Source organism: Passer montanus, unplaced genomic scaffold, assembly GCF_014805655.1.
Source record: "Passer montanus isolate IOZ18808 unplaced genomic scaffold, ASM1480565v1 scaffold2, whole genome shotgun sequence".
Taxonomy (NCBI): Eukaryota; Metazoa; Chordata; class Aves; order Passeriformes; family Passeridae; genus Passer; species Passer montanus.
In genome coordinates, this window is record NW_024366591.1 from 3,469,355 (window position 1) to 3,490,820 (window position 21,466).

Sequence of the window (21,466 nt, forward strand, 5' to 3'; positions counted from 1 at the left end):
TTATCTGTACATACAGGTCACTTAATTTCTCACTGTTCAGCAGCATCCAATACCCAGCTTGATGTTTTATTGAGGGTCAACAGACTGATCTTAAAGAAAGCAACACCACTTTAGAATAACTAAGAACATAGTGTGCTCCTTAATTCCAAGTATGTTTGTTTATTTCTGCAAGTGTTTGAATCTCAAGAACAGAATGCACCTGTGTTGAAGTTTTCTTTTTTCCTTGCACTATATGTTTAATTGTTTACAACTATGTGGGCCACCTTTTTAAGCAAAATGCCTGACAAATCTTTTCTTATGTACATTTAGGAAAAACAAAACCAGCCCTTTCTCTGACCCCCACACTCTGGAGACAGTTTTTGACACAGAAGAACATGTTTTGTGCTAAAAACTTGACTTTACTGAATTTGAGGAAATTTAGCATAATTAGAATTTTCATGGCTTTCTCTTTTTTTCATCACTTATTGCTCCAATAAAATAGATGAAGAGTTAGTAAATTCAAAGCTGTAATATCCTGTAATTGTAATGAAGTTTTGTAACTAAGGAATGTAACACCAGATTTTCCTTCTAAAACTTTCTCAATTATCACTGTATTTTTCTGTGGTATGTATCATGTGACACATAAAAAGCTGAAACACATTCTTGGGAGGTTTTATTAAAAAAAAAGTAAACCCATAACTTTCTAATTTTCATAAAGAAAACAATTAATGTTGTCATCTTATAAATGTGTCCATGGCCAAACAACTCTAATAATGAAGAATTATGATGGGAAGAATACAGATGAGTTTCAAATATTTTTAGAAAACTACTCTTTATTAATATAATTACATTGACCATGTTGTGTCTTAAAATAAGCCTCCTTAGATTAAATAAAAATCCTGTTCTCTTGGTGTGTGTTTAATATAATTTTTCAGAAGACCTAATGCTCGTTAGTTTAGATTCAGATTTTACTATTATTATCAGTATGAAAATAAAACCTGTTTTCTGTTGAAACCTCACTCTTCTGGATGGCCCTGCTGCTGCTATCAGGCTAAGTATTTTAAATCTTTTTGTTTAGGCAGGGCTTTGGAGAGGTCTGTTGAGATTTAATGTTTTCCAGGCAAATAAGGATTAATCCTATGGGGACACCATCATGGCTATGCACTTGACTGTTTTCTCAGGAAAATACAAGTCCCTTACAAAGACTGCATCAGTATTCCAGGAACCAGTATTTATCCACACCAGATTTTCTGCTGGTTTCTACTTCTGATGGCAATAGACACAGCATGCTAAAGGTGCAGGAGCTCATTCCCAAAGAAAACATCTGTTGCAGTGCCCTTGCAAGACAATCCACTTCTTTTCTATCCTTTTCTGCTTTGCAGACTTGCAAATTTCCTTGATATATTTTTGAGTTCCTTATTTCCTCTTGCAGTACTTACAAACCCTATTGGTCTCCTACTTTCTAGTTTATACCAGCTGCAAATAAATCTCTAATTTTTTTTTCCTGTACTTGTATTAATTGACAGTAAAACTTCACCAGTATCATTTAGGTTATGGAGCACTTTTCATAAGACCTTCTTCTTTCTGACTTCATTTTAAAAGGAAGATTCAACTCTGTCACTTAGAAAGTAACTGAAGTCTTTTGAACTGAAATTCTGGTATTATGGAGCACTTTTCATAAGACCTTCTTCTTTCTGACTTCATTTTAAAAGGAAGATTCAACTCTGTCACTTAGAAAGTAACTCTGAAGTCTTTTGAACTGAAATTCTGGTGCTGGTGGATGAGCTGACTGCAGGAAGGTTTCCAATCCAGGGTGAAGCTGCTAAAAAAACTATCTCACTTAAGGCATCAAAATCATGTGTTAATATAGAAAGATGGAAAGGTACAGTGAGAATAATGAAAACCTTCCAAACATTCTACAAAATTACATAACATTTTGGTATAATAAACCAGGGAAAAGTGGAAGAGACTTTAAGAAGCTCCCCAAATGAAAAAGAAAACATCCAGAATGTATTAACTCTCCTTGTCTAGACAGTGAATGAACCCTAATAAAGGCATTAGGTACGACAGTAATGTTAGTAATGTTGGATTTTCTCTCAAAATTTGCCTTGTTTACTGGTTGGGCAAGTCAAATGCTCCCTGCTGCCTATTTTGTTTATTTTTTGCTTCCCTCTATTACAGACCTTTGTAGGACGATTTGTGAACTCTTCAGTGGGCAAATTTAATGTTGCAGCAAAAGTACTTGTGGCTGCATGGATCAGTTGAGGATGGGCTGTTGCAGGAGAGAGGGGAAGGAGCTTGTGCCAGACACAGTGTTGAAAACCACTCTGCTCTAAGCTGGGAGAGTGATTTTTTTTTTTTAATTGTTTTGGTCCAGATTTGGGATCTTTGCAGAAGTAAAGAAGTGTTTGATGAGTCACAGGTGATGTTACTTCTAATGGTGCCTTTACCAAGATTATTTACATATTTCTGTGTATGTGAATGCAGACAGCTCTAGATAATAATGAGATAATAAAGAAAGTGAATGTTCAGCAGGGTGAAGTGGGATCGTCATCCTTGTGTCTTTGCAGTTCATTGTAGGCTGGACAGTGAGTATAAGCATCAAGAAAAATGTCTGGTACTTCAAAGAGGAGCTGTGCAAGGCCTCTCTGTAGGGTATTTGTGATGAATTCTTAGATCATTGAAATCTATCCATTTGCTTGGCTTTGCAAGAGAGAAAGCTGTTATCACTTTTTTTTTTTAATCCAGTGTAATAACATGAGGAAAAAACCCTGCATTTAGTGTTACCTTGTCAGTGTGATCTCTGTGTGTCTGAATGTGCCCTGTTCAGTTCTGAGCAGCTTTAAACCAGTGGGAATTTCAGTCTCACAGTTGATTGTCTCCAAGTGACACAATGCTTGAAATAAGTATGGATTACAAAGAACATTTCACCTACCCTGGAGGAAAATAACAGTTTTTCAGTTTAATGGGGGAGGAGGCTTTATGGTGTTCTGCATATTCCCATTCATAAGCTTTACAGGGATACAAATTTCTGTCTGATACATAACACACTGAAGAAGAGTCTAAGTCAAATACAAATTACACAATTCTACAATGTAATTTGTAAAATACAAATTACCAGCTCATTAATATGAGCTAATAAAATATCCTGTGATAAATTCAGGGATGAAATATTTCATTTTGGATAGCAGGGAAACAAAACATTGTTACTCTGTTTATATGGATGTACCTCACACTTATCACATCTTGTCCATGGTGCCATATGTTGCCCAAATGACAGTGCTAAACACCAGGAGCAATAAATCTGTTAGGAACACAGAAAAACCTGTACAAAATTTGTATTACTACAGAGAGGTACTGGGACTCTAAGCAAACTTACCTTGAAGAAAAAAATAAATTATCTGCCCAAAAGTACCGTTTCAAGAGACTGTTTTATTTCTCAATACAAATACATTTCAAACATTAGAAACAAGGATAGTCCTCGACTGCATGGTGCCTGTAAGGATTCCTTCCACTATGGAACTGGTGTATTAGCTGCTCTGGATTCTTGTGTTGTAGGGAATGGGGCAGGATCAAAACAACTGGGAGCTGCAGCAGTTGGAGTGAAGGACACTGCTGCAGCTTGTCAAGAGTTCAAGTTTCACAGCTTTCATTTGAGAGATGGATTTGTCATCACAGCTGTTCTCTCTGTTATGGGACCCTCAGGTCCCATATTGGTATTGCTTTGCTTATCCAATAGCATTGTGATTTTTGTGATAAAATGGATTGCGTTTTGGATGAAATGCAACTTTCCTGGGCTCAGTGAAATTATAGCTTAATTAATAAAATAAATCAAGGCTTCTGGTGTATTTCATGACCTTTATTTGTAGAATCTGCTTGAGATTTCTCTTTGTCTCTCTAGCTAATTTCAGATTTTCTGAATATTATCAAAAAACCACAAACATTTTACTTTAAAATTAGGACTGGTTTTTCTATTTGGTCTTTCTGGGCAAGAATTCCTCTGTTCTTTCTCTATAACAGCAATCTTTTTCATTTTCTTTTTTCTTTAATAGTTTTCCATTTTTATCTGCTTGTCTAGGAGTTCTGTATAAACACAAATTCACAGCATTAGTCTTGAACTGTAAACAGCCATGCATATGGTTAGGTATGGTATAATGCAAATATCCCTTGAAGACTGTGAGGATACTTCTGCCACTAAAATGGAGCATATTTGTATTTGCTTGCATAAAGGTGCAGAAATAAATATTAATTAATACAATAATTTCATGTAGCCAGGATAGCTCTTTTGATATTGAGTAAATGATTCATGGAGCAAGAGGCGAAACTATAGCTATGGAAAAACTACAGTAAAATAAAACTCTTTCAATCAGTGAAGGGAAAGAACAGGACAAGAAGAAATCCTCATTTAAAAATCCTTAGACTAAATATGCCATTAATTTTGGAGAGTAAGAGTACATACCACTAGAACAAAGGGTTGTGATGGCTTCCACATCTCATGGATTATCCCTTGGCTTGAGTCAAATGTGGTTTAATTGGCAGAGTTACAAGAAATTTGGTGAAATTTAGAGAACTTCTAGAAATTATTAGTTCCCCTGACCTTAAAATTTGTATATTCATGAGTTAGTCTGAGAGGGTTAGTGATTAAAAGGTTAGTACCCGAAGTGCTGGCACTTAATAAAGATAAAATATTCAGGTACCTGTGAAAGGAAGATACCAAATTGCTCATACACAATTATTAACAAAATGGTGCCTTTTCAGTTTCAGAAGACTTTAAATATTATTTGAGTCTCTGGATCTTTGCTGCTGGATGAGTGTTTTTTGTTCTTTTTATTTGCTAGTCTTGTGAAACATGGGGATATGTGCTTGGATGCAGATGAATGTCCATGCTCATGGAAAGGAAAGGAATATTTTCCAGGTGACAAAGTAATTTCTTCCTGTCATACATGGTAAGTGGAGATCTATGTAAGTGATGAGTTCATTTAAGTTGTGTATTTGTAGGTTGATTATTTTTCCTTCATGTCTTTTAATCATAAATTTCACAGTAGATTGTCTAAATCATCTACTTTGACTTTGTATTTACATATCTTCAAAGAGCTGTTAAAATTGTTTCAGGTTTTGTTGTTTCAAAGTACTTTACATAACAAAATAATGACGATTTGGGATTTTTTTTAGTTTTAAAAACTCTTGATTTAGAATTTTTGTTATTTTAAATTATTTTCAAGGTCATGGCTAGTATTCCTAAAGTACAGGTAAAACCCCTTAAATATTACACCTGAGTGACATTTGTGAAAGCATTTTACTTATTCATTTTCACATTTAGCACTGAATCTGAGCAGTCTAGAAACCAGAACTTAGACCTGTGTCCTTAAATCTGTATCCACTACTATGTTAAACTAAGGGGAGCACTGAGCAATGTCACGGACAAATTGGTCACTGATTTTGTGTGTGTGGGTAACTGATGAATCAATCAGCATTCAAAGGGAGAATACCAATAGGAAAGTGTTGATAGGATCCTTTAAACACACGCAGACACAGATTCCGTTTTTCCTTTTGCTCTCCAGTGTTGTAAATGCAGCACATACCCTGCCAGGTTTCCTCGAGCACTCTCAGTAGGATGTGTTTTACTGCCACTTTAATAAGCTCCACAGGAGTGTGAAAACACACCCCACCTACCTGATCCTGAAACAAGCTCGTTTCATGGCAGTCTCTGCCTGTTTTGCTCTCTGGCCAAGGCTGAATGTTGCAGGCTGGCACCAAGCAGGGCTGTTTGTCTTACCAGAGCCTCAGAAAAACAAGCTGTACTGCCGAGCACCATGATGCTGTGGCAGAGGTGTAGCCTCCAGGTTCCCAGCAGAGCAGTTCCCTCTTTTTGTGCCCTCCTTGTAGCTCACCAGGAGCATTTAACTGTGTCCCCTGGTGAGCTGCTGCTCCTGGCCAGCACAGCTCAGGGTAGCCCAGCCCAGGGAAGGCTCATCCCATCAGCACCAGGCTCTGCCTTGTCTGGATGTCGTGCCCCCTCCAGCCTTGTGCTGACTGCCTTCCTCTGCCTCTCGTCAGGTCCTCAGTAGCTGCTCTAGAAGAGATTTGTAGCCCTTTGGTCGACTGGTGAAGCGACTTACAAGGCATCTCCACTGGGCAGGCAGGTAAAGCGACCCGGGTTGTTCACCCCCTTGTTTCCAAAGGCCTCTCCATTTGGACCTGGTGTGGGATTGCTTGCATCAGAGACACTTTATCCCATCTAATCTGTATGAGACTTCACCAAAGGCAGCAGCAATGCAGGCAGAAAGACACTGGATATTTAGCCTTCTATTTTTTATTTTTTTTTCCCCCTGAGGCCAGGCTCATTATTTCATGACAAACCTATAATGTTGTCATGGCTTTTGTAGTCTTCCATGTCCAGAAGCAGAGACGGATTAAGTGATAATGGCTTTTTGGCAGTTGTTCACAAATAGAGGAGAGCCTGCAACAAGCTCTGCATGATGCAAAGCATATGAAATCTGAGTCTGCTGAGTGGATATGCAGGGGTGTATCTGATGTGTTGAGGGAAAGGTGCAAAGCATGAGAGTGCTTCTGTGCAAACAAACACACTTAGGCACTCATAGAAGTCATCATATCGTGGGGTGCATTGAATTGTTTGTGTTGATACTAAATATCATCTTAGTCATACTTGGTGTAGTGTTAGCAACATAAATGTTGATATGATTTATCTATGGAACAGTGACATGATAAAAAAAAGAACTTCATAAGTTGGCAAAACAACCTGTGAACTGACAGGAACTTTCAAACAAAGCTCTGGGGTCTGACTGACCTGTGGCTCTAGGTTTCCCAAGTTTTGTTCTCAGTGCAAGTACCTGAAATATTTAGCATGTGGCAACATTAAAACACAAAATATTCTAATGCTGAGGCTATCAGAGCAACGTTTTGATGGGTTGCTGTGCCAGGTAAGATGGGCTTGTGCAAGTAGATGTGCTGGTCTGCTGTCATCATGCTGAGACCATTGAGCAACTCCTGGTCACTCTCTGTGGGCTGCTGAATTGGGTCTCCTGTATTCTTTAACAAATACTTATTGGAAATATGCTGCATAAAAAACGATTTGAAGTTTAGAAGATTATGATAGCTCAGCTTTTTTAACTAGGTCTCTCTAGATTCTGATAACTAAATGTTAGTTCATTTAGTATGAAACGTGCCTGGTGTAGAGGACTTCAAAGACATTGTGTACCTCTTAATCCCTTCCTTCTGACTATAAATATGTTCCTGAAAAAAAAGAAAAGGATCTCCCTAGGCTTCACACACTAAGCCATATTTCTGCACAGGCCCTTAAGAGATCAGCATATGGAGAAGGATTTAAATAGGCCAAGAGTGAAATGAAAACCTAATGTCTCAGGAGAACATGAGAAGCAGCACTTAGTCTTCCAGTTCAAACAAATTTCTTCTGTTTGCCTCTCTCTCCATCAGCTTGATGGGGTTCCTTCCTTTGGTGCTGCTCTGAGGTGTCTGCAGTTAGCAAGTCCTCCTGGTATTTCCTTGTGCTTTGCTGCAGCAAACACTTTTCACATGTTGTATTTGAAACTAATTTTAGCCATCTGCTCAGTGTATTGATACATGTAGTGAAGCAAAATGCAAGCAGTGGACCAAATCAGTGGTGGGATAAGCAGAGTCTTGGAAAACCTGGACAGTAGCTCCATGTAGGTGCAAGTTAATTGCTAAGGGAACAGGAGGAAACCTGATGCTACCAGTAGCTAGAGCTGCCTAGATGCTCTAGATATTTGCTGCCCTTCTGAAAAAAGTGGTGTACTGGCATTGTGATAGAAATACGAAGAAGTTACATTGACAAAAATTTATACTGAGAGAAAGCTTCATACTTCCTGCTGCTTCAGTATATGAGATGTCAGATGTTAGAGATTTATCCAGTATTTCTGTAAGTCACATTAAGACTTTTGTGGTAAAATATTCAGCATTCATTTAACAAGGAAATTAAAAATAGTTTTCTTAAAACTAAACTTAGGCATGTACCAAAATGATATCACATGCTGTATTTAGTTTAACCTACATTTATAAAGATACCTATACTAAAGCTATGCCAAGGCACCAGCTTTGCTGTGTTCATCAAGGAAAATTTAAGTGTCTGGGTCATTTGGGAACCTAGAAATGAGATTTTTAATGATTGCTCATGGATGCAGGAAATGAAATTCTATCCATTGCTTGTAAAACCTATATAATTTCTGAAAAAGTTATTTCGATTGTAAGAGGGTAATTCAGAAAGAGGCACAATATCCAATGCTTCAAAGCCTCCTATTATGCGAAAAGAATCCATTTCTTCTCTTTTGTTACAAAGGCAGTTCATCAAGGTCTGAACAGTCATTCTGTAGATGTTGTGGTGAAAACCCTTTGGTGTTTAAGGTGGCCATAGACATAACTTGAACTGCTCTAGAAGCTCCTAAACTCTTAGGCTGGTGTTTGGTGGTGATGACATCTGGAAAAAGAGTAAATCCAACAACATGGTTCTTTTAAGGAACCTAAGCACCAAAATAATGCTACTGTACCATTTCCTTGGTAATTCTATGAAATTTTTATTCAAGGACAGAATGCATGGAGATTATAGTAACAGGACATGGTATTTCAGATTCAGCTTGTACAGAAAAAAAATGCTTGGTGAGAAGCTGAAAAAGAAGGCTTTCTCCTTGTGGCATGTTATTGGTGTGCACTGGAGAATGAATTGTATCACGTTACATAGGGCTTTTTGTTTTGTTGGTTTTTTTGGTTGTATTTTTTGCGGTTTTTGAGACCTGTTGTGGTGCCTATATATTCTGGAGCCTTTAAATTCTCATGGAAGAAGAAACTTAGACTGTTATGAGTTCAATATGCACTTTTTTCCCTCGAGAGAATTAATTGATGTGTCCTGCTTCTAGCCAACAATTCAAAATGCTTTTGTCCATGCTCCTCACACTTGCACAGCTTTTGTTTCTTTGCTTCTCAGTGCAATAGCTGTAGTAATTTGTCTGGGTTTGCAGCTGATAGTCCCATAATTGGTCGTGCATTTTTCAGCATTTGCCAGCATGGATCGTTCCAGTGCACCTTCCAGCCTTGCCCGTCGATGTGCACGGCGTACGGGGACCGGCACTACCGGACCTTCGATGGCCTCACCTTTGACTTTGTTGGAACTTGTAAGGTTTACCTGGTTAAGGTGAGACTTTGGTGTAAAACTGTGGCATTCATGTTTTCTGAAAAATCCCTTTGCCCAGGATTTTTCTCCTGGGAAGCTGAGAAGCCTCAGAGAAAAAGGAAAACAGTTCTTACCTGATTTGTTTCTCCTGTGTTCTGCTCATGTGTGGAATGTGTTTGGAGATTGTTTATCCACAGGTGATTGTTTCATTGGATTCTGCTGTGAGTTGTTTTCACTCTTTGGCCATTCAGTGCCAAGCTGTGTCAGGACTCTGGAAAGAGTCACGAGTTCCCATTATTATCTTTTTAGCATTCACTGAGTATCCTTTCTTTGTTCTTTGGCTTAGTATAGTACAGTGTTCTTTAATATAATATAGTATTATGAAATAATAAATTGGCCTTCTGAGAACATGGAATCAAGTTCATCATTCCTTCCTGCCACAAGGATCCCTGCAAATACAATATAAAACCTCCCTAAAACTGGGTTTAAAACTACTTGTTAAAATCAACCATTGTACTTACTTCCTGTCTGTGCATTTTATTGAGTCCTACATACTGTTTTTTCATTTTTGGGATTCTTGAGACTTTGAATCATACATAACACAAATATTTTAGGTTTCTGCTAATTGAACTATGTAACAATATGTATATTTATATTAGTATATTTAAAATTTGACTTTTTTTTTTTTCTTCAGGGTATTTCTTCAACCAGTCTTTCTGTCATTATAGAGAATGTTGACTGCTTTAGTACTGGAATCATTTGCAGAAAAAATGTTTTCATTAATGTTGGAAAATCTCTTTTAGTATTTGACGATGAGACTGGGAATCCAGTAAGTTTTATTTCTTACTGCTGGTCAAAAAGCAGCACATGTGCTTCTCTGGGTGTTTCTTCCATTCATAACCAAAAACTTACTGTGCCACTTCAGTAGCAGAGGTGTAAATATCTTTACAGTGAATGCTGATCAAATTCCTGGATTGTTCAATGGAAACCTTAAACAAAATTTTGTGTGCATTTGACAAAAATGTTAGAGGAGATATTTGTAGCTCTTTTGTTTAGACTTAATTCCTGTTTAATATCTTAGGAGAAATTACAAGTGTTTTGAGGTCAGTGGGAGTTTCGCTATTAATTCCACTAGAACTAAGAGCTTATAGAGGTCTGGAATGTACAGGAGGAGTATTTCTATACAGTTAAAAAATCCCAACAAATTACAGGCCCTGTGGAGTATATCCTCACAGCCTGAATTTCATTTTTTTGTTCTGTCCAAACTGCAAACTCTATTGTGTACACGTTTAGTATTTTAGTATATTAATAATTGTAGTATAAATGATACTATTTACAGTTTATAGACTGACTATAGAAAGGAAGTTTGTATCATTAAACCAGGCATCTTAGTCCATGCTACAAATAAATTGCAGCCTGATTGTTAGTGGATTGAGAGAAAAATGCTTTCTGTAAATAAGATTGTGATCTAGGGAGATATTTGGACAATTCCTTATTTCCAGAGGCTGCTTCATGCATATTTTTACCTATTCATATTCAAAAAAAGTATGTGACTGTAAGTGAAAATCATAATCAGGAGCCTTAAGACTACTCACCTACTTCCCAGATGAACCATTAGCATTTTAATCTTCAGTCCATTACCGATCCTATAAATTCGATATAAAATCAACTCTTAAAATTGGAAAATGATAAAAATATAATACAGTTCACATTCAAAATCCAGGCCCCTTTTGCTTAAGCATTTTTCCCCTCTGTGGCCTTCTGTCTGTTTTTGGACGTGTCTGAGAACCATGTTGTTAATTTTATTTAGTTTTTTCATTTCCTCTCAAGTGAACATTTTATGAAGATACTATTTCCATTATAAGCGCCCTTGTTTTATTTTGAACAGAGTTTATCTAGTTACATAGATGGCCTACAAAAAATGCAGTTATGGAAAGCTGGATTTTTCACTGTTGTTCATTTTCCTGATGAACATATCACCATTCTTTGGGACCAGAGAACAACAGTTCATGTGCAGATGGGGCATCAGTGGCAGGTAGGTGGAAGTGAACACTCTTATTGCCATTTCTTTGAGGTGTTTTTGTAAGTTTTGTTAAATGAGACATAATTATTCAGAGAATCGACTGTCAGAAATACATTAAAGAATCATTCAGCTATATAGATAAATGAGAATTAATATTTTCATTGACATTTTTAGTTACTCTTTTCTGTATAACTTCTGTAACAACAGAGACAAATATCTCTGGGGCAAAGTTTTCCTTCAGTACTCGTTCCTTACATGACTGAAGCAGATGCTATTTTGCTGAGGCTTAAAAAAACCACATAACTGGCTAACAGCACCCTTTTCTGAACAAAAAGATCTCATTTTTCAAAGGCTTGGGGATACATAACTGAAAGGGCATAATAATGACATTGCCAAAATAAAATATCCTCCATAGCTTTGTTACTGAATTATTCTGACTGAAAAGCTGAACTCTTTTGATTGAAATTTAGCTGAAAAATGATCAAAATGTGACAAATTTATAATTAAACAACTGAAGATGCAAGTTTTGAAAATGGTCATGACTGACAGCATTTCATCTTGAGAAAATACCTTTATATATATGTGTATATATGTGTGTGTGTATATACTTTTTTCTCAGGGGGAATTGACTGGATTGTGTGGAAATTTTGATTTGAAGACAGTAAATGAACTGAGGACTCCAGATAATTTTGAATTAACGAACTCACAAGAGTTTGGAAACAGTTGGACAGCTGTGGAGGTACATGGCAAAAAGAGAATATGCTTACTAGCAGATTTTTTTGCTGTTAGACAATCTTAATGAATCTTGAATGAAATCAGAAATTCATTCCTGAAAGAACCAGTCAGGCAGCAATACAAATGACAATATCAGTGGTTCTTAAAGATTTCATAATCTGTTAAAGAAAATAATAATCTTTTTTGCTGCAGAGTGTTTAGAGAGTAAAGAAAATGCTGTAACAATATTTTGAATATTTTTTATTACATTTGAACAGTAAAGTAGTGGGATTTCTGTATAAGGGAAGAATTTTGAGTTCACTTTAGACTGTGTTGACAGTTTAACTGATTTTTCATAGCTGGGAAACATTTAACTGTAGAACCACAGCAATGGAAAGAAAAAACATTCTATATGCCTCTCTGGTACCTCTGATTAGACCCATAAGTATGTATGTTTTTCTGCTGCTTTCAGACCAGTGGAATGTTTCTTCAGATAGTGTAATTTTCCATTTCTTCTTCATTAGCATTGGATTTTAATTCTATATGTTAGTCCTGCTTTAGTTTCGTAAATTACGCATTTGTTTCACGTTTTGCATCTCCCTAAAAAATAAAAATCACAAAAATATGCTTTGCAAGTTCAAAACACAAACTGGTTATGAAAAAGATTTCTCACCTTCATTTTGCTTCCCTGTTTAGTGTGTTGACAGCTCTGATATTCGAAATCCATGCAGTTTGAACCCCCTTAGAGAGCCATTTGCCAAGAAGGAATGTGGGATACTGCTAAGTGAAACATTTGAAGCTTGCCACCCAGTGGTGAGTTGTAGTCCTGTATATAAACAAGTGACAGCGAACATAGTACCAGAGGGAAATGTTACTCTTCAACATGAAGCTCTTTGTTATTAATGAAGACAAAAATACACCTAATTTGGGATATTTTCTTTTTAATCACAAGTATTGCTTGTGTAAGCATAACCACTTGCTTTTAATGAAATGTGTTACATGGCATGCATATTTTTCATGCAGAGATAAATAAATGTATTAAAGGGGCAGTGTCAGATGGAAAGAACTCATTCCTAGAAAACTTACTCAAATGTAGATCCATGTAGAATGTGTAACATTTCAGTAAGAAAATTATCATTGACAGTTTTCTTGGAAATTTTGTAACTTAAGACAAGACTCGAAGATACTGTAAGAAAAATGACAAATTCTTGTGTCAAATTGCCTGATAATATGAAGAGAATATTAACTACTCACACATAAAGAAGAGCTTTCTGTCTACTTTGATTTCTTACATTTTATGTGTATCTGACTTCCTTAAAATTTATGAGTTTTACTGATTTAGTAAAATCGGTAAAACTGATTTAGTTTTACTGATCATTTTAGTCTTTTATTTCACAGTTTTTAATGTTTTTTTAGGGCTTAAATATTATGAAACAATATAAAACACAAGTCCACATCAATATCTTAATGTGCCTGTTCTTAATGCGTCATTGATTTGTGTTACTAAGTGCTGGACAAGATTTTATGGTGTGTCCCAATGAACATTTTTTCTCATGTTTCAGGAAGCATTGAGAGTGAAATCTTTATTTCTTCCAAGCTGGATGTATTGTCTTCTGGAAGAGCCATAGCTTTGTGTCGAGGTGTTGGCTGGCAGTTCCTGTAGGGATGTTTTTGATAAGTGATAATTTCATTTCCAGATCGACGTCACCTGGTTTTACTCCAACTGCTTGACAGACACTTGTGGCTGTACCCAAGGTGGTGACTGTGAGTGTTTCTGTACCAGTGTCTCAGCATATGCCCATCAGTGCTGCCAGCACGGAGTTGCTGTGGACTGGAGGTCTCCCAGAGTGTGCCGTAAGTTTGGTTAACCAGCACTGCCAAGGGCTGCCCCTGCCCTGCATCCGTGGCAGACAGACCTGAAAAATCAGTCACACCAGCTGACCTGGGGCCATGAATTGAATCTAAGCCTCACTGGTGCCTCTCACTCCAATTTCATTCTGATTTAGCTGGTTTATGAGCTTTTTCTTTGTTGTGAGGGATACTTTTCTACTTTTAAACCCTTTGTCCTATGACGTGAAAGGAGAAGTCATGGGAAGTCTATATTTAGGGTACAGCATGCATCCTTCAAACCAAAAGTGCAAAGTTAACAGCTCAAGGGATTTCCATCTTCAGGAGAACTTCACTTCTTAATAAGATCTAGTAAACATAAGTGCCTTATTAGAGCCCCCAGAGCAAGTGTGAAATATAAAGGTCTTCTAAAGAAAAACAAGTTAGTTTTTAAGCTGGGCAGAGTCATTACCTTAGGATTCCTCTCCAACAGTCCTTAGAATTTACAAAAAAATCTGAGACCCTTTTCTCTAACACTTAGTGGAAATGCATAGCAGAAGGCTATCCTTTCCCCAAAGATGCCATAAAAGAAGGGGAGATGCAAAGAAAGCATTTTTCTAACTTTGCAGTTGTACAGAGAGTGTGTGCAGCTTGCTCAGGGTCGCACAGCAAACTGGTCTCAGAGTGAGAGGGTTGCTCTTAACTTTTGATGGAAAAGGTGTGTTTCTGTGTGAAGCTCAGTCATAGCCGCTAGAGGTCACAAAAAGACAGCTGTAGGTATGTGAGCTTGGTATTTCCTGCTGGGAAGCAATGCTTTATACACATCTGTGTAGTTTAAATTAGTGTTTTATCTAAAGTACAGTAAATATTAGGCAATAATTTTAATACATGTTTGTGTATGACGTAATGTGGCCAAGCATTTGGCTCACATCTTAATCGTTAAGGGGAATAGAAAACCTGTTTATCTATAGAATGCCTGTAAATGCATTTTTTCTTTTTCTTTTTTTAGCTTATGATTGTGAATATTTCAACAAAGGTACGTTCTAGAGGAAGTGAAAAAATATCAATGCAATCTTTGGGTTTTTTTAATTTAAGTTTTAGTATCTTTGTAAATGAGGTTTTTACAATTAGCAAATTGTAAAAACAATTGTATTACTGGAAACGTTTGTGAATGTTAGATTTAACTAGTCAAGATGGTTTTGCTGCTTCATTTTGCTTTTTTAAAGGCTTTTAATTTCATAGTTCCTGGACATCTTCCAAGAACATATGTCTAACTAATTTTCTTTGCATTGATGGGTGATGAATCAACAATTAAATCATTAATTAATTAATGGAATATCAGCTGAAAAGTGCTAGTGGCACTACTTGCTAAGGTGCAGTTCAAAGCTGAGCAGAGCCCAGTGGGTTGTTAAATCACTCACAGGCTCCTGAGCAGCCTTCAGAGGGAGGTAGCTGTTAAGTTATGACAACTGTTTGTCCCCAGAGGGGAACAACACTCCTTTTAGGTCTGTCTGACCTGGCCTCGAGTTCCTGAGCAGCCAGCATTGCTGCTGCATTGGAGTGGCTGTCAGTGAGGGCTGCAAACCCTGGGGAAGGTGCTGGACCATACCTTGAACCTGCTCTGGGTGCAGTAGGGCTGTGTTAGCCCTGGAACCCATATCCAGACTATTTCTACATCACCCTGCCCCTGTCTGCACAGTCAGATGTGGCACACAAGGCAGTCTGGTGTGAGGAAGGGTCAGGGCTCCTGCTATTTATGCTGTAACTCCTTATCAAGCTCATCTAGAAGCCTGTCTACCCACATGACATGGAGTATTTTGGTCTTCTGATCAATATTGCAGCAGCTCAGTCCTGGAAAGGTTTCAGAAAGGGACAAAGTTAAATTAGGACAGACTTATGCTCTGTTCCAGTCCCAAAGAATATGGCCAATAAATGTGCCTTTTCTCATACACTGACTCCTGAAAAGATTTTGAGTGGAGTCAAATCACTAATTCATGGGCATTTTATCTAAAGTACCATTTAAGACTTTCAATTAATTTAAATAAAGAATAGTTGAATATAAGAGGTGATCAAAGGTTTTAACTTTTCTTTTTGGTTTGTTTTTTTTTTTCCATAAAAATACAGTCTGATAATAGACAAGGTCAGTGCATGTAGACTGAAGTGCAGTGCTTCTAACATCTGTGGTGATAGTGAAGCTAGATGATAACACATACTTTTAAAGTGTGTTATTTCCTTTATTTGTTACTGAATTCTCACTGACAGAAATTAGTGGAAATAGTGGAGATTTGTGCATATGACCAGCCTTGAAATAAACATGGTTATTGTATACTTCTTTCTTTGTATTTTTGTGCTGTTTGCTAATCCTGCTCATCAGTATTCAACATAGAGTGTTCCAGAGCTGTCAGCAGACAAAAAAAAAAAATCATCTCCATGCTGACGATTTTCTTGTCTACATAACTTAGAGTAGGATGACCCAGGATTACTTTGTTTTGGAGATGGGAAGGTTACAAAATTGTCTTAGACCAGAAAGAAGTTTTCTCTATGTAACTTTGTATGAATCCAGAGTGAAATAATTCTAGTCCTACAAGAAGCAGAGGCCTTTTGTCTTAGGTCAAGGGAAATCCTCAGCTGGTGGCTGTGGTCTCTCAACTTTTGGATGGGCCTGAGATGGGATACTTAAACATATAAGGATATTCCCTTAGCAGTGGATGTTTTAAGTAGTAATTTAAAACAGGTTTTTTCAACTCCCTGCACTGAAGATAAACAGGTATTTTGTACATGTTTAGGTGAGCATGGACTTGTGTCCTAACTGGCTTCTTTTTCATGCCTTTAGAATCTAAAGCTCTGCTTATAATGCATCATCCTTAGGATTTCAAAACTCTTAATAAGTGTTAAGGTTTTGGAGAACCAGAGTATGAAGGCAAGCTGCAAATTGCAGTCCAAAATTTTTACCTGTTGGAACACATTTTAAGAGTCAATGCTATTAACTTGCCAGCTGATAACTGCAGCTATCTCAGGTGTATGCTTGCCATGTCCTCGCTAATGGTAATGAGGTGAACTGCTCAGGTGAGGCATAAAAGGCCTAATTTTAACAGAGAACTTAACAAAAATAGTTTCAAACATTTGAAAATAAATACTAAACTATTTTTCTGAAGTCAAGTTTTATGTAAATGAGAAGGTGTGGTTTTAAGGTTTACAAAATACATTTGCATATTATTGGCTTTTTTTACTTATAGATAAAATTATGACCATTATGTGCTTGTGATGCTGATTTCTTCCTGTCTTATTTCACAGTGGTTATGTTTGTATCTCACTGTTGAAGGTGTTTCTTGACGCTTGTTGACAACAAACTTTTATTCTCTGCAATATGCCTCATGCTTTGGACATTAATAAAATAGATTTTAAAAAGTAGTAAGAAGTGTATAATCAGTTCAACCATACAAATAAATAGTTTAGAAGGATCCTAAATCAAATAACCAAGGGGCCAGCTAACTTCAATAAAATGATTATGAAACCAAAGCAGATGAGAGGGACAAAAAGGAGAAGCTGATAATGAATCTTGAAAATTGCAAGTAGGTATTCTTGATAGTTTTCAGAATATGTATTTTCTAAAAAGGTTTGTTTTAGTTTTCTTTCAAGTTTAGTGCACGGCACCTAGATCTATTTGCAGAGTGGTGAGATGTGTTTTTCTTCATGTGCTCTGCCCTACTGATTAGAGCTCAAGCATTTGTGACACATGACATGAAAAATAATTGGTTTTTTTCTCCACAGCTCTGGGAAAAGGCCCATACAAACTGGTCAGCTATTTGGATGGAAAATTTGTAATAGCAGCAAAATTGGTGGACGGCATTGTTTTCCCTGTGAAAGAAGATGATATTGTTCCTGGGCATGTAGTGAGCTTTATGCTGACTTCAGGACTTTATAAACCCAAAGCACATGGTAAAGTCATAATAACCTAGCATCTTAAGTAAGACAGAGCAAACTCTGCCCTTGTCTTTAAGAATAAACCTGGGTCAAAAAAATTCTTGCTTTACCAGTCAGTTGAACATGCACTTTAATGTCTGCCAAAATTTCCTTTGGTGGGTTTTATATTGTACATTTGTACATTTGGAAGCAGTTGAAAAGCAGCTGCCTCCCCACACCCCAGCCTTCAGAAGCACCATCCTGGTATTGCAGCCCAGTAACCTGTGTGTTGCTCCCTTTACCTCTCTTCTGGTGGAACTGGGAAAGAATGGGAGAGAAATGTTGCAAGGAAAGTGCTCCCCACTTGCCTTGCTCTGCCATCATCCCTCATTGTCTGCCCACACACACAGAGATGCACTTTGGCACCGACTGGGCTCTGTAAGGGTGAGTGCCGCAAATCTGTCTCCTTTGGGTCCCAATTTAAGTTTCCCCTGAAGGAAACTTCCTTCTTCTTTAGAAGAAAGATATGTTGCACACTTTCAGACATGTGTAGATAGCCTACAAGAGTGTATCCAGCATTTGTGACATTAATTAAATGCTGAAGTTGTCTGCATACACAGCTTTAATGCCCACAGAGACTTGGGTATCAATGGTTTTATTGACCAGAGTCCCCTGGTGAGCTCCTTGGATAGCCTGAAGGTGGCTTTGTATCACTTAAAATGTTATAAGTCTTTGATTACTAATGCTGCTGTCTGTAGAACTGACACAAGAGCTCATGTAACAGAATAGCTGGGGATAGATTTCTTTTATTAGTCATAGTTTTGAGGCACTTGTACATTGTGTTCAATTTATGTTTGGAAAGAGAGGTCATTCCTACTGTTCTATTCCCCTATAAAAATCTCTTGCTCAGAATTTAACCTGGCAAATAGAATTTTTGCCTTATGGTCCAGTTTGAGCAAATGGCATTTCATCATTTGGTCATGAGGAATCTGTACAATCAATATGATGTATCATTACAGGAGATTCATGACTCTTTGGTACTTCATCAAAATGCATGTCTTACCAGTTTCAGGCATTCCTGGATAATGGAGAGTTTGTGGCATTAATGCACTGATTGGCTGTACAGCAGGTGTTAAAAATCACACTGACTGTCCTTTGTTACTTATCAAAGAGCTGCTTGCTACAGACAGTTCATAAAAAGGCATTCACTAGTACTGCTAGATTTTTCAGATTATCTGAAGCTTTTATGCTCAGAAAACAAGGTGGTCTTCCAGAAGCGTTATGCCAGAATGCGATAATATATCCTTTTAATAGAGATCATTTGTTTTCTAAGCATTTTTTTTTAAGAAATGCTACCCAGTCCTGGAGGGTTAGTTGATTTTACAGTAGATTAATGGCTGTTTTCAAGAGACTAGCAGAGTTTACAACAAAATAGAATGAAGTAATTCTGTGAGCAACAGATGCCTGTAACAGGCTCAAGATCTGATGCCCTGCAATTGGCTGCTTGAAATCAGAAGTACTTCAGGGTAAGGTATCATGAGGGAACATTTGCCAGAAAAAAGACTTTGCTGTAACATTCTTAGAGGGAGAGCTAGAGAGCTGAATGCAAAATACAGTGTTTTAATTTATTTTTAATGAAAGGCTAAGCTTTTAAGCTATTAATTTCTGATGGCAAATGTTAATTTAAAACCTAGTTAGATGGAGTTAAAGTTTTTATTAAACAACTGGCTTAGTAAAGACTGTGAATTAAGTTTTGCTTGACTGCAGGGCTGTATTCCTTTATCCTGGTGTGGGCAAATGTCTCAGTCTCTTTGTATTCCTGTTGGAATCTGTAGAGTATTTAGAAAACTTAATCATCATCACAATCTAGCACTCTGCAATCCATACATAGTGTATTTTCTTACAAGATTCAGGCTGTTTTCACTGGTAAGGCCAAAGTCAATCTTCATTCCTCATGCTACTAGAGTCAGTAGTGGTACGGTTTATTGCGCAGGCATCAGTAAATAAGTTCTGTGTGCTCTCCTGTTTTGTTTTTTTCAGATTCCAGCTTAATTTCTTTTGAAACAGCTGACAGACCAAATTATTTTCTTCAGCTGGTCTCCAATAATACTCTTGTTGTTTCTAAATGGAAAAAATCGGAAGATTTTCACAACAGGTCTACGTTTGTCATCCACAAGAATACGTGGCTGTCAGGATACAGTTCCTTTGAGTCATTTGCAAAACCAGGATTCTTCATCCACATTTCAGCCTCTTCAGTTGAGCTTTTGAAGTACCATCATTCAGAGGAGTTTAGACTGTCAACCCTTTTTAAACTTGTAGGTAGGTAAATATACTTGAATGTTGTGAGCAGCAGTTTTCTCCCTGTGCAAATCCAGGCGAAATGGTGTTGTTCTTTTCAGAGATGATGAGATTGCTTACCTCTACCCTACATTACCGGAAACTGTGGGAACTCTGGGACCTCCAGGCTCAAAATACTTTTCCCTGAGCATTGTAGTGAAGATGAGATTCTGTTTTCTTGTGAAAAGCCATTAAATAGCCTAACACGCAATTTTTTTTCTTTGCCAAACGGATTTGGAAGTACATATCCTAATGGATATTTTCTGGGCAATACTTGCTGTGGAGGTGGTAAGAAATTTCTTCAGGAGTAGAACATTCATACTCATAAATAATGGATTCACAAAGGGAATAGAAAAGAGCAGACCTCTAAAATTTAAGGTGTGTGGACAATATTTTCTCTCCTTTGCCTGCTGCCAAGAGAGAGATTTCTGTACAGTGAATTCTCATTGTTAACCTTGTGGCCTCCTCAGGAGTAATGCCATCCAGTGCTAAAGACATGTCCTGTAGGCTACACCTTTCAAAGCTCATTTTCTCCTGAAAAATGCCTTGGTTTTTATCCACTACCCACTCAGAGATGCTGTGTCTGTTGGGATGTTGACCACTTTCTGTCATCGTCTAGCTGGGGGTATTCACCCCTTCTTGGGGATACAGATGTTCATTTCGCTAATGTTTCTTGAACAGATACAGCTTTTGAGTATAAAACAGAGGGTGTTTTTACCTACCTGTGAGATTCCCATTCCCATAATAGTTACATTCCACTGAGACATTAGGATCAGAAACGAAGATATTCACTCTGAGGATCCTTTCATAGGAGCTGGCTGCAGATGTTACTCCTACAAGAGCTGATGACAAAACCACACACACAAAAAGAAATTAATTTAAGATATTTCCATTTCTGTGGGTTTTGGTTTTTGCGGTTTTTTGAGGGTGGGGGGGGGGGATTGTTTTGTTTTTTGTTTTTTGGTTTTTTTTTAATATCAGTAGGGAAAAGAAATAATAAGGATTACAGTTTTTACATATTCTTAAACAAGTGGAACCCTGCACTGAAATGAAGGTAGCCTTGGAGGTCAGGAAAAACAGGAAAGAAGTTATATTGATATATAAAATAAAGCAAAGCAGATAATTCCTGTAACTACTCTTTGCTTTAGCTTTCACTTGCCTTAACACATTAGACACATCAAACCTATTCATTTATGAAATTCAGTGACAACAATTACTTGCTGAAACCAAGTGTAGTATATATAATTCCAAAATCACTGCAAGTGATTTTGTTCTAAAACTTTTTTATTGTACTGAAGTTTTAAATCCGTTAACTATTTATTTATTTATTTAGTAGAAATAAATGAGTGTTCCTGGCAATACTATGTTTTAAAATCAATTGTTCATTCTCTGAAACTGAAATGTGTTTTACAAGCAAAGATTAAAAAAAGAAATATTGTATCAAGTAAAGCATGGCCTGGCCATGTTTTACAACAACCGTGTTGAATTGTGGCACAGGCAAACCTGAAGCAACCTCTGAT

General features: G+C 37.2%; 1 protein-coding gene across 1 annotated transcript in view; it reads left to right on the plus strand.

The window, feature by feature from the left end:
- Window positions 1–21,466, plus strand: part of OTOG (otogelin) — a 94,342-nt gene that overhangs the window by 38,050 nt on the left and 34,826 nt on the right. The window contains exons 24-33 of the mRNA XM_039707665.1: window positions 4,818–4,925; window positions 9,025–9,163; window positions 9,837–9,971; window positions 11,031–11,177; window positions 11,785–11,904; window positions 12,576–12,692; window positions 13,577–13,733; window positions 14,716–14,742; window positions 17,478–17,645; window positions 19,650–19,928. Of these exons, the coding sequence (XP_039563599.1) occupies window positions 4,818–4,925; window positions 9,025–9,163; window positions 9,837–9,971; window positions 11,031–11,177; window positions 11,785–11,904; window positions 12,576–12,692; window positions 13,577–13,733; window positions 14,716–14,742; window positions 17,478–17,645; window positions 19,650–19,928 (1,397 nt within the window). The remainder of the gene's footprint in view (window positions 1–4,817; window positions 4,926–9,024; window positions 9,164–9,836; window positions 9,972–11,030; window positions 11,178–11,784; window positions 11,905–12,575; window positions 12,693–13,576; window positions 13,734–14,715; window positions 14,743–17,477; window positions 17,646–19,649; window positions 19,929–21,466) is intronic.